At 37.4% G+C, this 24,208-nt stretch overlaps 2 protein-coding genes across 2 annotated transcripts in view; one reads left to right on the forward strand and one right to left on the reverse strand.

The window, feature by feature from the left end:
• Positions 1–1,565: 1,565 nt before the first annotated feature.
• Positions 1,566–2,966, reverse strand: LOC123874535 (probable ribosome biogenesis protein RLP24). Its single transcript, XM_045919959.1, has 3 exons — positions 2,810–2,966; positions 2,398–2,720; positions 1,566–1,782 (listed from the first exon to the last, which is right to left on the reverse strand). Exons 1-3 carry the CDS (start codon positions 2,888–2,890, stop codon positions 1,608–1,610), a joined length of 579 nt encoding a protein of 192 aa, XP_045775915.1. The 5' UTR covers positions 2,891–2,966; the 3' UTR covers positions 1,566–1,607.
• A 10,613-nt stretch (positions 2,967–13,579) lies between these two features.
• Positions 13,580–24,208, forward strand: part of LOC123874534 — a 275,616-nt gene continuing 264,987 nt past the window's right edge. Inside the window, exon 1 of the mRNA XM_045919955.1 lies at positions 13,580–13,850. The gene's annotated coding sequence lies outside the window, so the exon portion shown is untranslated. The remainder of the gene's footprint in view (positions 13,851–24,208) is intronic.

Here is a 24,208-nt window from a genome sequence, read left to right on the forward strand (position 1 = left end):
TATGTGAATTGGAAATATATAAAGCTTACTTTGACTTTGCTCAGACTTACCTTAGAGTTTTAAAACGAGGCTTTATATGAGATACTAGCTGATGGCCGCGACTTCATCCGCGTGAATTTAGGGTTTCCGAAATCCCGTGGGAACTCTTTGATTTTCCGGGATAAAAAGTAGCCCAGGATAATATCTACCTCCATTTCGAATTTCAGCCAAATCCGTCAAGTAGTTTTTGCGTGAAGGAGTAACAAACATACACACACAGATGCACAAAACTTTCGCCTTTATAATATTAAGTGTGATAGTTTGACTACTGAGCCCAGGTCTCCTCTCAGAAGTCAGACACTATGGAGAATTCTCAGGCATGTAGATTTCTTCACGATGTTTTCCTTTACCGTCATAGCAAAGTATATTATTTTAATTGGTTAAAACCCACGAAAAGTGATGCATGTCCGGAATCGAACCCCAGACCTTACCAATAGTAGGCCACAGTTTTAATTACTAGTTTAGTAATACTAAGCTTCTTTACTAGTCATTTGCTGCTAAATGGTTTGCAATAATAGAATACCTTTAAGATGATTAAGCATGACCCCAAGAAACCTTATTAAATTCGTTAACAAATGAATAGGTATGTCCTATATCTTATGAAGTCACATTGGCACTAATTCTGTTGTCTTTCTCTAAATTTTTAGAGTATCTGCATCTTTTTCTTTTTAATATTGCTAAAAAGGGACAGAACATGAATTTGATATTTAAAAACTCTAAATTTTAGAGCACACTAAAAATTTAAACAATATGCTTGCGACTGTCAGCTAGTCACGAGGTTTGACAACTCTAAATTAAAAAAACTGTATCTGTTCTTTTCATATTACATTAGTGAGAAGAGGATGCAAATACTCTAAAATTTTGTTGTGCCCAGAATCAGTAACATTTTCTGTTTATTCTTGGAATGAAAAATTAAAGGTAACTTTGACAACCAGGTTTACATTTCTACAAAAGCCATTTAATACAAAACTGGGGAAAAATGGAATATTAGTCTGAGGAAATAAAAAACAACTTAATTTTATTAAAATATATTTAATACCTATCACATAAGTATGGATTTCATAAAAAAAAATAGTTAAAGACACTGGCTAAGTTTTTTTTTACACAATCTCTAAACTAAATCTATTGCTATCCTTTTCCACAGGGAGCATTATGAAAGGGTAAGCAATAAGCAATACATTTAGACCTGACATTTTAGTTTAGAGATAGTGAATTAGTCACAAAGTTGTTTTTATAACAAAAGTTATGTTAGAGAACCCCAACTTGAAATTACTCTTTGTAATGAACTGTTCAAAATGTAAATTGTAATTAATATTTTAAAAAAATGAAATAAAAAGTAAAATTCGTGCCTAACAGTCACCATATTAATTTTTTCAAGAACATTATAGCTTGTCACTCCAGAATCTAGATGTCAGGATTCTAACAATACCCCCATACATACAAATTTGTACAGGCATTTAGAAGTTATAGTGGAATGAACTCACATACATACATACATGAACTGTGAAAACATTACACTCCTTATGTTTGGGAAGTTGTGTAAAAATCACACTTTATACAGCATAGTATTACAAGTTAATTTCTCCGCCATCTTCAATCATCTCTCCCGTAGCCGGCACCATGATGGGAGCTTCAATGACTTGCTTCCTGCCCTTGGCGTCAATCACTTCAATGGTCTCCGGTTCTACCTCCATTTCAGTGTCTTCCGCTGCTTGCTTCTGTTTCATTCCTGCTGCTGGGGATCTAAAACAAAGTTGAGTACATTAAACTATAATGGTATAATAATAATAATTGTACATCTTCTGTCATCTAAAGTTTAGTTATGTATAACTAGAGGATGCCCACGTGGATTAAGGTTTTTAAAGATCCCTGAGAACTGTTTGATTTTTCGTGATAAAAAGTTACCTATGTCAATTATAGGGACGCAAGCTACCTCAGTACCAAATTTCATACAAATCGGTTAAGCGGATGGGTTTTTGGGAATCCCGTGGGAACTCTTTGATTTTCCGGGATAAATGTAGCCTATATCTGTCCCCAGGATATAAACTAACCCTGTACCAAATTTTGTCAGAATCAGTTAAACTGTTGGGCAGTGAAAAGGTAGCAGAAAGACAGACAGACACACTTTCGCATTTATAATATTAAGTATGGAAGTATGGATTTAATAGTATCTTGTGCTATTTTGGAGAAATGATCAAGATGTTGGAAGAAATCAAGCCAACAGTTGTCATCGAAAATGCTGTCTTTATTATTAAATATAGCAAAATAACCACACTGACACCACATTAGTGTCTCCATTGTACCCTTACAAAGCAGGGGCGGGTCACTAGTGTAATATAAAATAGAGATTAAGGTTACCTGATAAGAGAAATATCCCGCTGGACTTCTCTCACATCTCTCTGCCACTCCACTTCACGTCCCTTCCTTAACCTCTGCATAATATAGTTATTAGACCGCCTCTGCCTAATCTCCTCAACTTTCTTCATAGCTTCAATGGTCTTACTCCATAATTCACGGTTATATTTGATTGGTGCATGACGACGTTTCTCGAACTCAAAGGATGGGTCGATGGCCAATTCTTTGCCAGCGGTCTTACGGTACGCTTTAGTCCACTTGGTTTTACGTGGATTCTTCTTCTTTTTGAACGCTGCATGGCATTTTGAACGACAAAACCTGAAAATCTGAAAGGGTAAAACCACTTTATAAACTTGTGCAATTATGTGAGAAATATAAGTGGTAATTTGAATTGTCTTGTTGGATTATACTCTACCTTGCAATCGTTTCTCACAAATTGGATCCCATGGCCAGGATATATCCTGGATGAGCAGAAATAGCAAGTTTCTATACGCATTTTTTACACGTGCTGTTTATGTTGTTTTGACAGCACGTGAAAGGAAGGAAACATGGCTGCCGCTTTGTGTTGCCGCTATTTAGGCCGCTTACAATAAATTATAATTTGAAAAGTACATGATTTTGTAAATTGTTTTATTTAATTAAAATTATTGAATAAAAAATATTTCAAAAATTTCTACTCCAAAGTTTGGGGACTTTATTGACAGTTATTATTATTAGTTACAATTCTAAACTAATATGTTAGTGACATCTATTGACGGTTTGCTGCTAACTGTTAAGCTACTGAACAATAGATGTCGCTAGTAGTACAAAATTTTACCAAATGTTGACTAGGCTAGGAGATAGCGGCAGCAGAAGAGCTACTGTTGCTACTAATGAGTTGACGAGCCGGCCGACTCGTTTTGCCACCAACTCATTAACCGAAGAAGGTATACCACAAAGTGGTTAAGTAAGTAATTTAACTTTTCAGTTGACTGCCCGATTTATAGCTTTCCCAAAATATCGGGATGTTTACTCCATCCGTTCGATGTTAAGTGCCTAATTACTAAAGCAACTATGTTACCTTCCTCCTTTATATTATTTCGTATGCTTCAAATAGACCGTTACGAATGCATTTCTTGCCATATAAAGATAATATGGTGTAATACTGCTTGTATACTCTGCTCTTGTTAAGGAGTTCGTTAGCTTTAAAAATTCTCGATGTTATTTTCCGAGCATTTTACGAACGATATTTTTGTCAATATTAGGCAAATACTGTTTGGAGACAATTTTCTTTCTGTTGGTTGGTTCCAAGTAGGTAACTATTTGCATTTAATTTAACTGATTTTCGATATTTATTGACATTTGACAACCAGGTCGGGAATGTGGCATGTCATCCATATTCCATACTAATATTAAGTATATAAATGCGAAAGTGTATCTGTCTGTCTGTCTGACTGTCTGTCTGCTAGCATTTATGGCCCTACGTATTGACCGATTTTGATGTGGTATAAAGTTAGCTTACATCCCGGGGACGGATACAGTATACTTTACGTGCTGGAAAGTTAAAGAATTCCCATGGGATGGGATACCTAAAAGCCCACATGTTTAACCGATTTATACGAAATTTGGTGCAGAGGTAGCTTGCGTACCGGAAATTGACATAGACAACTTTTTATCCCGAAAATTAAAAAAATCTAAATCCACGCGGACGAAGTCGCGGGCATCATTTAGTTTAAAATATATGGAAAAGTAGCGGAGCGTCGACGCAACGCACTAATGAGGCAAAGCCCTTAGTGGAAGATATACCTTAGTGTTTCGAATTTCTTGAACCAGTGGTAAATTATTTTGACGATTCAAAAGCACTTGTAAAAGTTTAATTGAATAAAAACATTTTGAATTTGAACTTCTTGTTCTTCTTCTCTATATTCAGCTAGATTTATCACAGCAAGGTGCAATTTTTAAAGCCAATCTCCATTCTCCACTAGGAATATTAATAATAACAAATGCAATAGCTAATGAGTCACATAGCCAGGGTGGTCTTGCCTGTATGCTAATATGCAGTCGTGATTAGATTATCTACGAGTGTGGCATCTTTGAGGATCGTTTACCGTCGAATTATCTGTTTATGATCATGTGCTCGGAATACTAATGATTATTAAACTTGGGTTAGTGTTTAAATAAATTATAATAGATTAATTTATTAAATAAATTAATGAAAAGCAAGAAGATATTATTATTAAAAAAAGGTTAGGCACAGCTCCTGCTCAGCATAATAAGCCTAAGCCTTGATACTCAAGAGCATACAGTACTCAATACTCATATATCAGATATATTACAATAGGTACATTACATACATCTTTCACCATTGCAATTTTACGTAATCATCATACTCGTAGTAAGTACACTACCTATAGAGAGAGCCAGCGTGTGCCAGACCTTCGTTATTTTATAAAAGCTGAAAGTTTCTGTGCGTATTGTACCCCAACACAGGGAGGAACAATCACCGACTATGAAGTTTGGATCATGGTGGCTTTGGGATACAACAGATAAAAAGTTATAAAAAAATCATACGTCAAATTGTAAAGGAAATTGAAGTTTTCTTCAGAGTAGTATTGGAAATCTCGTCATGCATTGCCAGAAACTTAGTGTTGTGGCAAGTTACCTGTTATCTCCCGAAGCCACCATGATCCAAACTTCATCGTCGCTGATCGTTCCTCTCTGTGTTGAGGACAATACGCAGAGAAACTTTCAGCTTTTATAAAATAATGAAGTTCTGGCACGCGCTGGCTTTTAGTCTACAACCTACCTAACATCGTACATCAACCCAATCCTTTTAAGGACAAGACTTTTACTAAAGATGACCACGCAAGATAAAACGGAAGGTAGGTAATGTCAAGCGACATCAGAATTGCAATAAATAACCGATTTCCCCATACGAATAGGAATGCATTTTTATGTTTCTCACATTTTAGTTATTTTGATTTGCAATTCTTCGCGCGATCCATTCAAGGTGCGATTTTATTTTGCAAAAACCTCTGGACACCGCTGATATCTTAAACTTTAGATAGGTAACAGATTTATTTTAATCTATTTTTACTTAACAGGACTCTCTCCGTCACTGGTTTCATACAATCATAGTTCCAATTTCATTTGAATATTAAGCAACCAAAGTCCATGAAATTTTGCAGACATATTCTAGAAACTAATATCTGTATCTGTGGTGTTTTAGATTTTTTTTAAATATGTGGTTTTAAAATTACAGGGGCTCAAAGATTTGTATGAAAATTTTTAAGACCGCGTAACTTTGAAACCGAATATTTTAACAGAAATCTGGAAAAACACAGACATAGTTATTAATTTCTAAAGTATGTTTGCAAAATTTCATGGACTTTGGTTGCTTAATATTCAAATGAAATTGGAACTACGATTGTATGAAACGAGTGACGGAGAGAGCCCTCTTAACTGACTTTGAAAGGTAAACAAGCCGAGAAAGAAGTGCATTTATATGCAAACTGAGAACAAAATCATGATAAGATTAACATTATTAGCTAATATTATACTAGGTGGTGCCCCTCAAAATCGGTTCAACGGATGGGCTGCGAACAAATAACAGACAGAGAGAAAGACACATACTTATTTTATAATATTGGTACATAGATATGGATTTAGATATGAGACTATTTTAAATTACTTTAAAAAAAAGTGTTTTAAACTATCTATGTTTTCTTATACCATTGTTTTGCCACTATGCATTTTAAAAATGCACATTGGTCTGCCACCTGTGATAAAGGAGGTGACACCGGCAAAATACGGACTTTGCATAACAATTTACGATCTGATACCTATACGTTATTTTACTAAAACCTTTCAAGGGACTATACCCTTTATTATCATTTGATGGATGATAGAGAATCCTTTGCATTTGATAAGTTATAGAAGTGAGATTGTAGGGAAGGGGGTAAGTAGTGGTATTTGATTTGGGATGCATCCGCGAAAGCCTGGTCCCGTAGGCGCTGTAGGTATAAGGTAAGCCAAATAACGGATTACGCACGCCCTTATGAATATTTGATGTTTATTGCAGAACCTATGTTCATGGGTTCGTACTCACTTCGTTTGTGTTTGCGGAACGATTCCGCGATCAGCTTAGCTTTAATATTGAAATTGATGAGAAATCTAGACCAGCCAACCATCTGGTCATATTTATAAGTACAGAAAAGCTGCATCACTTATTGCTACAATCTTAGGGCCTTAAAAGCCGATTCACACCAGTTGCGTATGCAGCATGTACACGTGATACATGCGTAGTGACGCGCGTAAAACCCCGACACACCGGGTTACGCATACGTTCACGCTTCACGCAAGCGGTGTGCCTTGTTTCATACAGTTCCATACCATCCATCCATCCATCCATCAGCCTGTAAGCGCCCACTGCTGGACATAGGCCTTTCCAAGAGCGCGCCACCAAACACGGTCCTCCGCCTTCCTCATCCACCCGCTCCCCGCCACCTTCTTCAGGTCATCGGTCCAGCGGGCAGGAGGTCGTCCCACACTGCGCTTACCGGTACGCGGTCTCCACTCCAGAACACGTCTGCCCCAACGGCCGTCGGTTCTGCGACAGACATGGCCTGCCCATTGCCACTTCAGCTTGCTAATCCTCTGAGCTATGTCGGTCGCTTTTGTTCTCCTGCGAATTTCCTCGTTCCGGATTTTATCCCTGAGAGTAATACCCAACATAGCTCGCTCCATAGCGCGCTGAGCGACTTTTAGTTTGTGGATGAGGCCAACTGTCAGTGTCCACGTTTCTGCTCCATACGTCATCACAGGTAGGACACTACCTGTACACAGGATACCCGGACACAGGAATATAACTACCTCGGCCAGATTATAAAATTCGGTAGAAACAACTTCGACAAGGAGGCTGACAGAAGAATCCAGCTGGGCTGGGCAGCATTTTCAAAGCTACGTCAGGTTTTCGAATCGTCGATACCGCAAAGCCTTAAGACTAAGGTCTTCAATGAGTGTGTCCTACCTGTGATGACGTATGGACCAGTTCCATACATTACAATGCAATGGTACGCGCTATGTCTACGCTTATGCAGTCTGTGTGAACGAGCTATAATATTCAAATTGATCTAAACTAGCCAACCATCTGGTCGATATGCAGGGAAAAACTGCATCAATCATTGCTATAACCTCAATAGAGCCTCAGTAGCTCAACGGTTAAGGAGCGGACTGAATTCAAGGTTTGGTGGTTCAAACCCCACGCGTTGCATTATTATCGTACGACCACTCAAGAGATCACCTCCATACTCTGTGGTCTACTCCTAGCACATGCTTTACAGTACCCCGCAGGAAATATAGACCTTTAGAAAGAGATAGCGGTTTCGTAGAGCGTCGTCTCTGTCTTTGAGACAGACAAAACGGCACATAGGAATGAGTGATAGAGACAACGTTCTACCCTAAATCCACGCGGGTGAAGCTGCGAGCATCATCTAGTAATTTTTTTTCTGGTCTGGTCTGGTGTGAGCCCTGGGCCGTGGCTAGTTATCCCTATCGCCAAGCGATTTAGCGTTCCGGTACGATGTCATGTAGAAACCAAAGGGGTATGGGTTCAATAAAAACTGCCATACCCCTTCCAGGTTAATCTGCTTCCATCTTTAGACTGCACCGTAATTTACCACCAGGTGAGATTGCAGTCAAGGGCTAACTTGTAGCCTGTGGGTATCTGAATAAAAAAATTATACTTAATAATACTAGCTGACGCCAATGACTTCCCCGGACGAAGTCGCGGGCGGGCGGGCAGAGGTTTCCTACGGGATTTTGAAAAACCTAAAGGTTTTAGGCCTCTCTCGTAGGGCCTCTTTGATTTCCAGGGATAAAAAGTAGCCTACGTGTTAATCCAGGGTATAATCTATCTACATTCCGAATTCCAGCCAAATCCGTTCAGTAGTCTTTGCGTGAAAGAGTAACAAACATACATCCATCCATACGTACAAACTTTCGCGTTAATAATATTATATTAGTAGGATTATTATGGATTTGTTATTAAAATAAACTTATCCTCATAGAATATAGATAGAGTCGTCAAATGTAACTAGTAAGTAGGTAGGTAGTAGGTACAATATTATGCAGGAGGAAGCTGACCTACCTCCTTGTTAAGGAGCTCATGATTTGTTACAAAATGGTGGCCCTACGGTCAGTGTAATATTAGTTGATTTGAACGCACGTTTCGAAATAACGTTACATATTGCCTTTACATGCGACGACACGATCTATACGATCCAAGTCATTTTTGCTGGTGCAGGTATCCAAAAACTGCAGATAATTCGACTAAAATATGAAAATGCAATCTTCTATAGAATAAGTATACAAGAACATGATACACTTATGAGTTTTAGGGTTCTGTACCTCAAAAGGAAAAACGGAACCCTTATAGGATAACTTTATTGTCTGCCTGTCTGTCTGTCTGTCTAGTCCTTCCGTCCGTCCATCGTGACTGTCAAGAAAACCTATAGGGTACTTCAGGTTAACCTAGAATCATGAAATTTGGCAGGTAGGTAGGTCTTATAGCGTAAGTAAAGGAATAAATTCGAAAACCGTGAAATTGTGGTTACATCATTAAAAAGAAATTTAAATGTGTTTAAATTTTCAAAGTAACAATACCAAGTAGGGTATCATATGAAAGAGCTTTACTTGTACATTCTGAAACAGATTTTTATTTATTATAATAGTTTTTGATTTATCGTGCAAAATGTCGGAAAAATACCCGAGTACGGAACCCTCGGTGCGCGAGTCTGAATCGCACTTGGCCGGTTTTTTTTGCATGGGTATAGACCTGAAAAATGAATTATGCTATTTTTTACGTAAATTTTCAAAAACCTTAATCCACGTCGAGGGCATCATCTAGTTACCGATGTTTTTCACAAAATCTCGTGTCGTCTTCGTATCGTCGTCTTTAACCTAGATGTCTTGTATTCAGTAAAGCATTGGTAGACGCATAATTTATGATTGTTTACGCGCCATTACGAACCTTAAAGTACTCGAGGGATCTCCTAGACTTTCTACGCTAAGTAGACTTTATCCATTACTAAAGTTTAATAGCTTTTGATCTAGTTTAGACGTTTTAAGTACTTAATGAGTTTGGGTGCCTACCTTTTAGCCTGGATGATCGTAAAACAATCAAATCCTCGGTTCTGTTAACTCATATTCATTTGAAATGGTGCCAAGTTAGGTAAAGCTGGTAGGTACCTTTGCTAAAATCTCTTATTTTGAGGGTTCCGTACCTCAAACGGAAAAATGGAACCCTTATAGAATTACTTTGTTGTCTGTCTCTCTGTCTGTCTGTCCGTCCGTCCGTCCTTCGTGTCTGTCAAGAAAACCTATAGGGTACTTCCGGTTGACCTAGAAACTTACTGCCAAAATTTCTAGTTTTTAACCGATCAGTCAGTCAGTCAGATAGGTAAAGTATCAGTCGGTAGGGTAAGTATGTACCTACTTATTGAAAATGTAGATTAAGCTAGCAAATTTTTCACGCCATTTTATGGCAGATTGTCATATGTACCTACTATAAGTACTACTTAATAATTATGTAACATATTTTTTATATGTACTTGTAGATTTAGGATTATGTCAAATAGTCCAACGGGTTTGAACTGCTAACCTTTCGGAATTCAGTTCGCTCCTTAACCGCTGAGCTATTGAGGCTCTAATGAATTGGAATGTTGCCAAGCACGTGTTTGATCTTCTTACAAACAAGTCTATTCATATTGTAATGGCTTGTAAATCGTTTATGTACGCACGTCACTATGATTGTTTCATAATATTATTATCTATCTTATATTTGTAGAGTCAGCGCATGCTTGCGGCTAAAAAACGCTAAAAATTCCCCGCCATAAACCCTCTTATTTATGAAAATTCTTTCATCCGAATTTCAAATCCCTATTTAAACCCCCTAGGGGATAAATTTTCAAAGATCCTTCCTTAGCGGATATCTAGCTACGTCATATTAAGAGCAACCTGCAAGTCAAACAGCTCGATCCGTCCGTTTGACCTGTGCGTTGATAAATCAGTCAGTCAGTCAGATTTCAGTAAAGATGAATAATTAAGTATTAGTACTTGTATTTCAAACTAGTAATGATAACTATATAATGCCAACTATACAATGCAAAAATTCGTGAGAATTCTTTGATAAAAGTATCACTAATCTATCACTTTCTAGCTCTTAAAAATAATAATATAAACAGTAACAATAAAATTTAAATATGAACAGTCCATCTGTAGTAATGTTTTTTTAGACGAGTTGTCAGTTTTAGTAATTGAATGTTATCTATATTCAACTAGCTGATGCCCGTGACTTTGTCCGCATGAATTCAGATTTTCAACAGGAAGAAGAAGGAAGAAAAACAGGTGAATAGGTACGTTGTTACTTCGCAGCATGATTGAAGAACAAACCAATAAACCAACACACCAGTAAACACACTTTTGTATGATTATAATATGGATCGTAATGAAAGAAGTATGAAGCTCTTCTCTGAAGGATCCTTTACATCAATAAGGAAGTTTATCAGATTGCCTTGTTGACTGTTGTTGCAATGATAACCAAGATAAGAGATAGCGATCTCTAGTGATATGATATTATCACACTTAACATTCAACTTCAGAATTTAATTTGTTGTAAATACTACAAAAATATTGAGTCTTTTTCATAATTAGTTAAATTGGTATAAATAATACAAGGAGGACGTGTAAAAAGTTAGGACGGGCTGTGCTTTTAGCAGAAGTAAATAATTTAAAAAAAAACAGTAAAATAAAATCAGTGGGGTCTCTCCGTCACTCGCTCCATACAAACGTAGTTCGTCTCTCATTGGAATACTAACAAATCATAACAATGGAATTTTGTAGAAACGTTCCAGGAACTAATATCTATGCCTGTGGTTTTCCAGATTTCCGTTAAAATATTCGGTTTCAAAGTTACGCGGTCTTAAAAATTCACATACAAATCTTGGAGTCCCTGTAATTTTAAAACTACATATTTTTAGAAAAATCTTGTTTTAGATTTTTCTAAAAATATTAGTTTCTACCACAGGCACAGATATTAGTTTCTAGAATATGTCTGCAAAATTTCATGTACCTACTTTGGTTGCTTAATATTCAAATGAAATTGGGACTAGGATTGTATGGAGTAAGTGACGGAGAGAGCACCGTTAAGTTGTTATCAAGAAAGACGCTGTGTTACGTCTTTACTTTATTCTGCCGGTATACCTACATTGCGCCAGCATTCTCTCCTTTGACGTAATTTTTTTTAAATATGTATTTTGAATATTGTGCAAATTACAGGTCAGCTTAAAAAGCCATCGCAAAGCAAATTGTTCAAGACGCTTTAACCAATTTTGCATATAAATCAGATTGTACCAACTTTTTAAGTTATTTTGATCCCTGTAGCTCTGATAATAAGTTATTTTTTATATCACTTTGGTTCTATTACAGTCAAAGAGTATAGAAAAAAATAGACGCAGCACTTGCGACTTATCCAAAAAAGCGAAGCCAATAATAACAATATCGAGTGTCGAGTGCATTACTTTATGAAAGCATTCAAAATTCAGATAGGATTCTTTAGGTAAAATTCTTTTGTTGTAGTTTTTGTACAAAATGGAAGAAACCTTTGCTTTTGCAATCGTGAGAGATTTCCCTAGCACACGTCATTTCTATGGCATAAGAAAGATCACTTATCTATTCTTATATCTTTTACATAACTATAGAAAATAACCATATACCTACGATGTTATCTAGCTTGAATGATTAAAGAGAGATAAATTTACCATATAAGTAAGATAATTTTATCTAGGTAAATCTTGTTCCATTGGTGAACTGCCTATCTTTTCCTGTAGTCTGTGAATTTAGTAATAACCCCATGTCAGAGGCGCTATGAGATTTTTAGCCTCCGGTGTCTGTACACCCGACCTGTCCTTTATCATGTACAACTCGCCACATACTATTGAAATCATAAATTGTATATACAACTTTGACCTTTCCATTAGCTATTATTAGGTTGTGTTTTGCTGTGCATAGTTTTGTTATTTGTCTCACAGCACAGTGATTGAGTTCGAATCAAGGAAAGCACTCAAATTATTATGATGTGCATGTTCGCACTAGAGACTAGCGGTTGGGATCGATTTGCTTGTCCAAATTATATCACACTAATATTATAAAGACGAAAGTTTGTGTGTGTGTATGTTTGTTACTCCTTCACGCAAAGACTACCTACTAGACTATTTGGCTGGGAATGGAGATAGATAATATCCTGGATTAGCACATAGGCTACTTTTTATCCCGGAAAATCAAAGAGTTCCCACGGGATTTCGAAAAACCTAAATCCACGCGGGCGAAGTCGCGGGCATCGGCTAGTGTAAATATAAATGAGGCTTTCTATTGCAAGTCTTAATTATTCAAATAGACTTTTACAAGATAAGTACTTCAGTGGATCGTGTGAGCTAGAACATACTTTAGAACATGGGACCTAGAAAAGATTGGCATGAATGAACTTTAAAAGATTTGTGTTCTTATTATCAAAGAATTATAGGCGCTATGTTTACGTTAAAAAATCAACCATTGTTCTTATTTCAGTCCATTAATAGTTTCATTCAGTTCATGTCCATCTTTCTGTCTGTCCGATGAATTCACCATGAAATGTGAATTTTGATGTTAAGTGATTGCCACCGCCGTAGAACATTTGCAGCACCAGAGGAACCGCCAATTGCCGGGCCTTCAGGAATTTGTTGATGCTCCATGTTGAAATCTAGTGGATTCAAGTTGGTTCCATAGTTTGCATGTGCATGGTAAAACGGGCGGTCGAAGTGCACCAAGCACTCTGGTGACTAATTTAAGCATTTTTTCCAAAAAATCAGCAAAAAAAAAGGATTTTAAACTCTTAAAGTGCAAAGAGACGTGACAAAATTCAGCTACAAGTATTGACCAGTAAGTTATACCCTTTTTATCTGACTACTCAGGCCCGCGAAAAAATTCTTGCGCCAAAATTTGCTGCCAGCGGATTATCCTGTCAACTTTGACGCGTGCAAATTAACTGGCCGGTGGTCCGACAGCGCATCAAAGAGCGCCGGGCAAGGCGTCAATCTCTTCGCCGATTTTTAGTCCATTTCAAAATAAATTAAAAAAAGTAACATTCGGTTTATTGCTGTCCCGCATCAGTAGCTCAGTTCGAGATTCGAACGCAGCGCGCGCGCCGGTCTCCTGTACGGCCATTTTCCGATTTACCACGATTCGAAATTTGAATTTTCAACAGTTTTTTTTTTTTTTTTTAATTTTGTGTTGTGCCAGTGTTGCGACTATCAGTGGTGTGGGTGATTTTTCACAGATAATAGAGGTATACAGTGTGACTGGATATTCCATTTGGTTTTGTATGTGCAGTTCGGTTATTGGTAGTGATGAAAATTCTTGTAACAGCGCCGAAGTTTTTCCAGGTAAGTGCTGAGTTTATCAAAATCTGATGACCTTCTAAATTATCTAAGTTTTACGTTAATCGAGACAAAATGAAATTTTTGCAAAAACAAACATAGTGAGCAAACGAGCAGGGCGGATCACCTAATGTTAAGTGATTACCGTTGCCCATGAACGTTTGCAGTGCTAGAGGAACCGTCAATACGTTGCCAGCTATTCAGGAATTTGTTGATCCTTGAATAACTTCTTGAAGTTGAAATCGAGTGGGAACACTGCCGCTAAAGAAGTTGGTTCTACAATTTGCATGCACAAATAATATTCCATTTATATAGAGACTCAAAGCTCTGATGAAAAGCTCTCAAACCAGGGCGCGTTTGGAACCCTCGTAGCTTTAGTTTTAAGTGTACGAAATTAATTATTACCAATACACCATTATTATCTTACAAATACAATAATTATTCACAATCAAATGTATTATGCGAAGATCGCACCACTTCAACACGATTTTCAGGGTTCCGTACCCGAAGTATTCACACCTCACGATGTTTTCCTTTATCGTTTTACTTAAAACGCACATAACTCCGAAAAGTTAAGAGGTGCGTGCCCGGGATCGAACCCCGATCGCCCGAGTAAGAGGTCCACATTTTAGTCACTAGGCTACACGGGTATTTTTTATGAAATAATAGATAATCAATATCGCGTCGAAAGAAGCTGCTCACATAATTACAATCGAACTTCACTTGGTAAGTTCGTTTGATTTTTAATCCCCGACCCAAAAAGAGGGGTGTTATAAGTTTGACGTGTGTATCTATGTATCTGTCTGTGGCATCGTAGCTCCTAAACTATTGAACCGATTTTAATTTAGTTTTTTTTGTTTGAAAGGTGGCTTGATCGAGAGTGTTCTTAGCTGTAATCCAAGAAAATCGGTTCAGCCGTTTAAAAGTTATCAGCTCTTTTCTAGTTACTGTAACCTTCACTTGTCGGGGGTGTTATAAATTTTTAATTTACACTTGTTAAATATTATAGTATACCAAATGGTATATGGCTGTAATGAAAACTGCCATACCTCTTCCAGGTTAGCCCGCTTCCATCTTAGACTGCATTATTACTTACCACCAGGTGAGATTGCAGTCAAGGGTATCTGAATGCGTTCGTCAGCCGATACATAACCAGGTGAGGAGGTAGCGCGCCGTGTTCCGGGTGCGCTTCTGAGACGGAGCTGGTAGCAGCCAGCCTAGCGAAGGGACCCGTCCGCTTGGCGGCGGGTCAAGTCCTGGCGGGAGTGCGGTGAATACTACATTAGTGATACCCGCGCAACCGCCAGTCCGTTGAGGAACAAACACAGGTTTTAGTGGGTGCAAGCCCCACATAACCCCTCCGTTTCCCCTGACGGAAGGGTATGCGTTAGGCATTTCCTGTGTATAAAAAAAAAAAAAAAAAAAAAGGGTATCTGAATAAAATAAAAAGGTAAGTATTTTTCGATCACTTTCACCTATAAGTACATTAGTCATTACTGTACACACTCAGTTTCCTTGTGAGAAAACAGTTAGGCTTTCCACCTCTTCACAATATAAGTTAAATAGTTAACGCGTACTATCTTGTGTTTTCACAGCGTGCCTAGATTAAATATAATTGTTTGTTTGGACTACCGGATTTCAGTCACAGACTAAACGGAATTGATAGAAAGGACGACTTGGTGTAGACTGTAGAGTTGTTCGCTGTAGCATAAAAAGTGGAAATATAAAGTTCCGGATTCGATTCTGGCTTGATCTGACCAGTCTGGTGGAAGACTTCTCCCGCGGCTAATGGGGATGATGCCTATTCACACTAGTATTATAAAGGCAAAAGTTTGTGTGTATGTGTGTATGTTTGTTACTCCTTCACGCAAAACTACTGGACGGATTTGGCTTAAATTTGGAATGCAGATAGATAATATCCTGGATTAGCACATAGACTACTATTTATCCCGGAAAATCAAAGAGTTCCCACGGGATTTCTAAAAACCTTAATCCACGCGGGCGATGCTGCGGGCATCAGCTAGTAAAAAATAAATTATTTCTTAGTAATCAATAATCAGTAATAATAATAATTTTCCTTTAATAGACTGTCTTCCAAAATTCGTAAAATCCACATTCGATGCTAGTTTTAAGTTTGCTAACCATTTTAAATTATCGATTTAAACAAAAAAATTACGTCAAATTACGTCAAATGTTTTGACGTCACATCTGTGAATTTCATACAAGCTCGATTACTAAGCGAGCGTTTTGACGTTTGTTAAAAAGTCGCTGATTTGACTAGTAGACCTCATCCCTATTGTCTCCATATAGGCAAAGCCGTATCGGAAAGCAATTAACTAGGCTCATACTAAGGAAGCGCACTTTGACTTTGCTCAGACTTAAGATTGAGTTAAAACGAGACAGATTTATGTGAGAGATATACATCTGTCTCGTTCTAACTCTGGCTTAAGTCTAAGCAAAGTCTGAGTGCGGTTTATAGATCTCACCCTAAGACATGTAGAAATGAATTACAGATGCATTCAATTTTCCTTTAAATTAGCTCGGTAGATAACCATATTATGCTGTATCGTCACCATTAAGTGATATCACAATCGCATATAATTTTTCATTAAGTGAATAATTATTACCAAGTAAGTTTACTTGTTAATTTATTCAAAGAAACATCTTTTTGAGGAAAAAAAAAGTAGATAGAACCCACGTAGAGCCAATTGCTCTAGTTATGAATGGTCACGCGGTGGAACTGTTTGCACTTTGCATGACAGATATCTACGAGTAAATACTAACGTAGCACGTTCGAAATCAAATGGTTTCACTTTTCTGAATATTTGCAATCTCCATCCACCTTTTCCCTCAGTCTGTGATTTTATCTAGTGACTAGTGACATTGCTATCTTACTTTCTCTGGACCCTACGATGGCTTTAATGAATTCAGTTACAGTAACATATTGTGTAATAAATGAGATAACGGTATATTATCTGCTGTATATTTTGTTCAATTTGTGTATTTAATAAACGTACCAACATTATTATTTGACAAGTGTAAATTAAAAATTTATAACACCCCCGACAAGTGAAGTTACAGTAACTAGAAAAGACCGAAAAGACCTGATAACTTTCAAACGGCTGAACCGATTTTCTTGGACTATTCCGCGCCTACGATCCAAAGTATCAGAGTTTTCCAAAACATCATTTTCAAATAAATAATTATGTATCAAGGCAACGTCCATCTTGACAGCTTGACATTTGTCAATTGACATAATATTAAGAACCTAACGGTTATGTAACCTTCTTTTCTACAAGAAAACTAGAAAAGAGCTGATAACTCTTAAACGGCTGCAACAATTTTTTTGGATTATAGCTAAGAACACTCTCGATCAAGCCACCTTTCAAACAGAAAAAACTAAATTAAAATCGGTTCATTCGTTTAGGCGCTACGATGCCACAGACAGATACACAGATACACAGATACACAGATACACAGACACACAGATACACAGACACACAGATACACAGATACACAGATACACACGTCAAACTTATAACACCCCTCTTTTTGGGTCGGGGGTTAAAAATAGAGTCAACTATAATCTGGATAAAAGTCTCTTAAGGTTGGGTCCACACCTGATTATTTCGCATAATGTCATGTTCTTTATAACTCCCGTAGCCTCATAGCGATCCTGAAATAAAATTAAATTTAAAATGATATGAATTTATCCTACTACTAAAACTATAAACGCGAATGTTTGTATGTATGGATGTTTGTTACTCTTACACGCAAAAACTACTGAACGGATTAGGCTGAAATTTGGAAAGGAGATAGATTATACCCTGAATTGACACATAGGCCACTTTTATCCCGGAAAATCAATGAGTTCCCACGGGATTTTTAAAAACCTATATCCACGGGAACGAAATCGTGGGCATCAGCTAGTTTATTCATATACCTAAGAGGGAGGGATATAAATGTATACGTATTATACAGGCTACTTTTATCCCGGAAAATTAAAGACTTTGTCTTTAAAATTTCCGTAGAAACATGCCGTGCTGTGTAGAAACCAAAGGAGTATTGCCATAACCCTTCCAGGTTAGTCCGCTTCCATCTTAGAATGCATCATTACTTACCACCAATTGAGATTGCAGTCAAGGGTTAACTTCTATGTGAATAAAAAAAAAGGAACAGAGGTGGAAGAAGTCGCGGGCACACATTCTAGCTTCATAATAAGCTGTTTCGTCATCACCTTTTCAATTTTCACACCAACGCCATACAACGTGAAATTCCGATGTCTTTAGATGGCTAAATTAATTAACGGGACATACTAATTGGACACACAAACATGCCTGTGACAATCGGTGACGCTGATTAACATCCATTACAATGTTATTTATGATAGTGATTGTGACTAATACCCGGTTCCTATAAGAAACTGATCGTTATCTTTGTTACTACATTGAACTGATCGCTTTATGAAAAACTCTGTTACAGACGGGATAACGAGGCACGTTGGAATTAACTATAGTATCTACGCGACAGGTCGAGATGGCAATCGGGATATGAGGCGGGGCATCTGCACACCCGCACGTCACCCGCGCTATCTAGGGCTTGAAGTCCGGAATTCCGGTTTTGGCGAAACTCCGAAGCTTCGAAAGATTACAGATTCGTTTGTAAAATCGGACTTTATCGTGAACATAACCGGAGTTTTGATTTTCATATTTCATTGACAAAAAGTAGTTGTTAACAAGTGTAAATTAAAAATTTATAACACCCCCGACAAAGTATTTAAGTTTTCCAAAACATCATTTTCAAATAAATAATTATGTATCTAGGCAACGTCCATCTTGACAGCTTGACATTTGTCAATTGACATAATATTATGAACCTAACGGTTATCTAACCTTCTTTTCTACAAGAAAACTAGAAAAGAGCTGATAACTCTTAAACGGCTGAACCAATTTTTTTGGATTATAGCTAAGAACACTCTCGATCAAGCCACCTTTCAAACAAAAAAAAGTAAATTAAAATCGGTTCATTCGTTTAGGCGCTACGGTGCCACAGACAGATACACAGATACACAGATACACAGATACGCAGATACACAGACACACAGACACACAGATACACAGATACACACGTCAAACTTATAACTCCCCTCTTTTTGGGTCGGGGGTTAAAAATATCATTTCGTAAAATGTAATTATTTGTAACAAATGGTTAAACTATACAAGTATGGACCCCGTCTGTGCCGGCGCTCGCCGACATACGCACGGCACCCCCTTAGAGCGCTTTAAGTTTTAACAAAAAAAAAACACTCCAAAAAGGCAGAGCACGCCTGCCAGCTAACACCAACACAGACGAAGTCCCTAGTAGACGTCTATCGACTGTATCTTATACCGAGAACAATAAATTATCGTTATAAGATGCGGTTATGTAAACAGTAGTACTAGTAGACAAGTAGGCAAGTGTTGTTGAATATTAAATGCCCGTGTCAAAACCACCACTTAATAAGCGCAAACAATGCCACCGTCAATCATAAGGCGGGCCGCATACTATCAGAAAGTAGTGACTGTCCGCCGCTTCACTCTTGTGAATTTCAAAATAACCAGCCTTATTCCTGTCTATATTCTGTGAAAAATTTCAGCATTCGGTCCAAGGGTTTTTGGTCGGGCGTCGATAAGTTACTCAGTGAGTCAGTCAGTCGATTCGGTAATCACTTTATCACCAGTTCACCACTACATCATTGTCTAACGAATTCATCAATTGACAATTAAAAAGGGTACATTAGCACCTATTTTGAATAAATTATTATTATTTGACTTTGAAACCTGCATCAATCATTATTACAATCGCAATTGTTGTGATAGGCTGAATTAGTGGTCTTCTTGTGCAAAAGTGTATTGTAGCTTGTTGTTGCCAATAGGGAGTGACTATCGGCCAATCAAAAATAATTGCAATCGTTACACTGTAACCTAGTTGTCACTTTACCATAATCGAGCCTTAGAACTTTTCTTTTCACTGTATGAGACCGTCTCTGTCAGAAAACTGCCTGTCCTCCTCTCTTTGCGAACACCAGAAGCGTACGTCCAATGCGGCAACAGTCTTATGACCAGAATAAACTCTCGGTTTGATTCTGAATCGACATCTGTCAAATATTTGACTAGGGGTGACGTGGAATCAAAGATACCTAGTCGTTTCATAGCCTACCTAGCGTTAAATGTAGGTAACATTTGACGCCTATCAGTGTAGGTGGAGCCTATGTTTTGTTACAAGTTTCATAATAATTGTTTTGAACTGTGCCAGAGTGCCATCCGGCACTTTCAATTTTTTTGACAGCTGTATGCGGCCATCCTAAAAGATTTACCCGGCAAATACTTTAACCACTCGGGAACTTTCTTTCGTACACTCACAACATAAACATTACCTACAAGTAATTTTACATTAGCGGTTAGTTATTTTTTTATCTTAAGCAGGAAAATCAAGCAATACACACCGCCAATACACAACACCACACAAATCTAACACTCAGGCGATGTTAGACTCCACAATGCTTTAGAGTTGAGAATACAACCAGTAAGTAAAATGGATGCACAAAATGCATCCACTTTTTTACTGGTGGTATTCTACTTGCTCTGTGCAATGGATAAATATGAAAAAAATATTTAAAAAAATGGAGTGATATAAAAGTGTAAATTCAAAATTTATAACACCCCCGACAAGTGAAGGTTACAGTAACCAGACAAGAGCTGATAACTTTCAAACGGCTGAACCGACTTTCTTGGATTATAGCTAAGAACACTCTCGATCAAGCCACCTTTCAAAAAAAACTAAATTAAAATCGGTTCATTAGTTTCGGAGCTACGATGCCACAGACCGATACACAGATGCACACGTCAAAAATTTTTGGGTCGGGGGTTAAAAACTGTACGAAAATATTATCGAACACTTCAGAAGGATGTCATCGAACGATTTGCAACGTCTGCAGTCGTATATCTTTAGCTTTTATTACAAAGACTAGCCGATGCCCGCGACTTCGCCCGCGTGGATTTAGGTTTTTCGAAATCCCGTGGGAACTCTTTGATTTTCCGGGATAAAAAGTAGCCTATGTGCTAATCCAGGATATTATCTATCTCCATTCCAATTTTCAGCCAAATCCGTCCAGTAGTTTTTGCGTGAAGGAATAACAAACACACACACACACACACACACACACACACACACACACACACACACACACACACACACACACACACATACAAACTTTCGCCTTTATAATATTAGTGTGATACCGAAACTTCGCTAAAAACGTTACAATTAACAAAAACTTGTGTATTTTTAAAACGCTAACGATGTGGTCGGCGCATATTTTGTCTACACATGCGCTATAAATTCACTATCACAGTCACATATATTATTTCGTTCGTTCTTATATTTTACGAGCTGACGTAAACATCAGCTTGGATTATTGATCTTCTTAAGGTTTATAGAGAGAGACTCAGAGAGCCAGTGAGGACCAGGCCTTCGTTATTTTATAACAGCTAACAATTTTTCAGCTGACCTTTTATTTATTAGGGTTCCGTAGCCGAATGGCAAAAAACGGAACCCTTATAGATTCGTCATGTCTGTCTGTCTGTCTGTCTGTCCGTCCGTATGTCACAGCTACTTTTCTCCGAAACTATAAGAACTATACTGTTGAAACTTGGTAAGTAGATGTATTCTGTGAACCGCATTAAGATTTTTACACAAAAATAGAAAAAAAAAACAATAAATTTTGGGGGTATCCCCCAAAATTTTCCCATACTCAGAACTGAAACTCAAAATATTTTTTTTTTCATCAAACCCATACGTGTGGGGTATCTATGGATAGGTCTTCAAAAATGATATTGAGGTTTCTAATATTTTTTTTTTTCTAAACTGAATAGTTTGCGCGAAAGACACTTCCAAAGTGGTAAAATGTGTCGCCCCCCCCCCTGTAACTTCTAAAATAAGAGAATGATAAAACTAAAAACAATATATGATGTACATAACCATGTAAACTTCGACCGAAAATTGGTTTGAACGAGATCTAATAAGTAGTTTTTTTTAATACGTCATAAGAAATTAAAATGTGTTTAAATCAAAATAAGATAACTATACCAAGTGGGATATCATATGAAAGGGCTTTACCTATATATTCTAAAACAGATTTTTATTAATTTTTATGCATGATAGTTTTTGATTTATCGAAAAACATATAAAAAAATAACCGAGTACGGAACCCTCGGTGCGCGAGTCTGACTCGCACTTGGCCGGTTTTTAACGTGTTTTTATCCCAGAAAATCTTGAATTTAATATTATTTAGGTACTCATAGAAACGATGTAAGTAAGCGTGAAATTATTTTCTCACATGTCTATGTGTGTAAAATAAAATAAAAAAGACTATTAAAATCCTGACCTCTGCTTCCACGTGGGCATTGTTCAAGAATTCTTTCATACATCCGTCCGTCGTTTGTATGAAATTTATTGTTCCCTTCTCAAATTCTCAGCTGCCTATTAATGATGTAACACTAATTAGGGTTGCCAAGCAGCTATTATCCATATTATATATGCGAATTATATTATAAATGCAAAAATGTGTCTGTCTGTCTGCTACGTTTTCACGGTCCAACCGCTGAACCGATTTTAATGGGTACAGACTTGGGATAGGTACATCCCGAGGAAGGACATAGGCTACTTTTTATCCCGGAAAATCAAAGAGTTCCTACGGGATTTAAAAAAATGGAATCCATGCGGGCGAAGCCGCGGGCATCCCCTTGTTACATATAAAAGGAAAAGCTGACTTGACTGACTGATCTATCAATGCACATCTCAATCTAATGGATGGATCGGGCTGTTTGGCATGCAGATTGCTAGCCCCTAAGGGGTAAAGAGTCTGAATGTGAGGTATCTGATTTTGATAATTTGTCTATATTTCAATCATGTCAAAAAACAGTCACAATGTTAAGTGTGCTCTTAAGTATTATGATACATTTCAGTATTCATTCGTTAGGGTTTCAAACTAACTATATTCAAATAAGTAAATAATATACATAATAGGACATGATTTCTTCAGGTCACCAGTTCAGCGGTCAACCAACACCTTATACCAGTAAAAGAATTATTATATACTTATGGCAATTTTTTTCAGGTTGGTAGCCCTGATAACAAAATTATGTTACATTGCTCGGCGAGATCAAAGGAACCAGTATTGTTTCGGCATGCGATATGCGAATTATTTAAAAACAAATTTAAAAATTTAAAAACATCAAAAATACCATAAAATTTAGGTTTAGGTAGAAATAAACGAGTAACAAAATATCTTCTTCCACCATGTCGGTGGAAAATGGGATACATATTGCTAGGTGCTACCTATGCGTTCGCGCATTGTTTATCCGATTGAGTTGACGCTTTGTACAGTTGTTGTTGGGACTTGCAGGGAGCTCTCTAATATAATACCTTCTTCTTCTTGATTAATTATTTAGCATTTACTTGTGTACGACTCCATTTTAGCAAATAATTGTATGAAATGCAATTTAATAAACAAATTCCGCAATACAGGAGCTGGGCATAAACCTTAATTTTAGTTAGAGTAGCTGACAGTACAACAGCAAATAAGGTGCGAGCGTGCAAATTTCCGTCGTGCTACGCTTAATTCGGTTTGTCAGCTGGCATAGTAACTGAGCAGATATGTGCGGCCACGGATTTAGAATAGCTAGATGCCGCATGTATATTAAATACTAGGAGAAAAGACGTGGCCGGTCCTAAATCCACGCGGACGAAGTCGCGGGTGTCAGCTCGTTTAAAATAAAAGACCAAAATTCCTCAATCCTCGTTGGATGTGGAACTCCATTTTGAAATATATTTTTAAAATGCCCATCAAAAATTGTGGAACCGGCAGGAACTAAAAATTGGATCCATCTGGCTATCGCGACCTTTCTGTTTTGATGACAGTCATTGAATTAAAAAAATTAAAAACTCCCGACACAAAAACCTCTATAAGAAAACTAGAATAGAGCTGATAACTTCAAACGGCTGAATCGATTTTCTTCGATTACAGCTAAGAACACTCTCGATCAAGCCACCTTTCAAACAAACAAAAAAAACAAAATTAAAATCGGTTCATTCGTCTAGGAGCTACGATGTCACAGACAGATACACAGATACACACGTCAAACTTATAACACCCCTCTTTTTGGGTCGGGGATCAAAAAAAAGACTCAGTGTCACTGCTCACTCCGGATCTCTCCGGAAATCTGTTCATACACTGAAGTTACTCGCTATTTGTATTTTAAAAATAACCCTGAAAAAACCCTGTAATCGGGAATGCGGGAACGTCTGCGGGGAAATTCACTAAC

Source organism: Maniola jurtina, chromosome 18, assembly GCF_905333055.1.
Source record: "Maniola jurtina chromosome 18, ilManJurt1.1, whole genome shotgun sequence".
NCBI classification, from domain to species: domain Eukaryota; kingdom Metazoa; phylum Arthropoda; class Insecta; order Lepidoptera; family Nymphalidae; genus Maniola; species Maniola jurtina.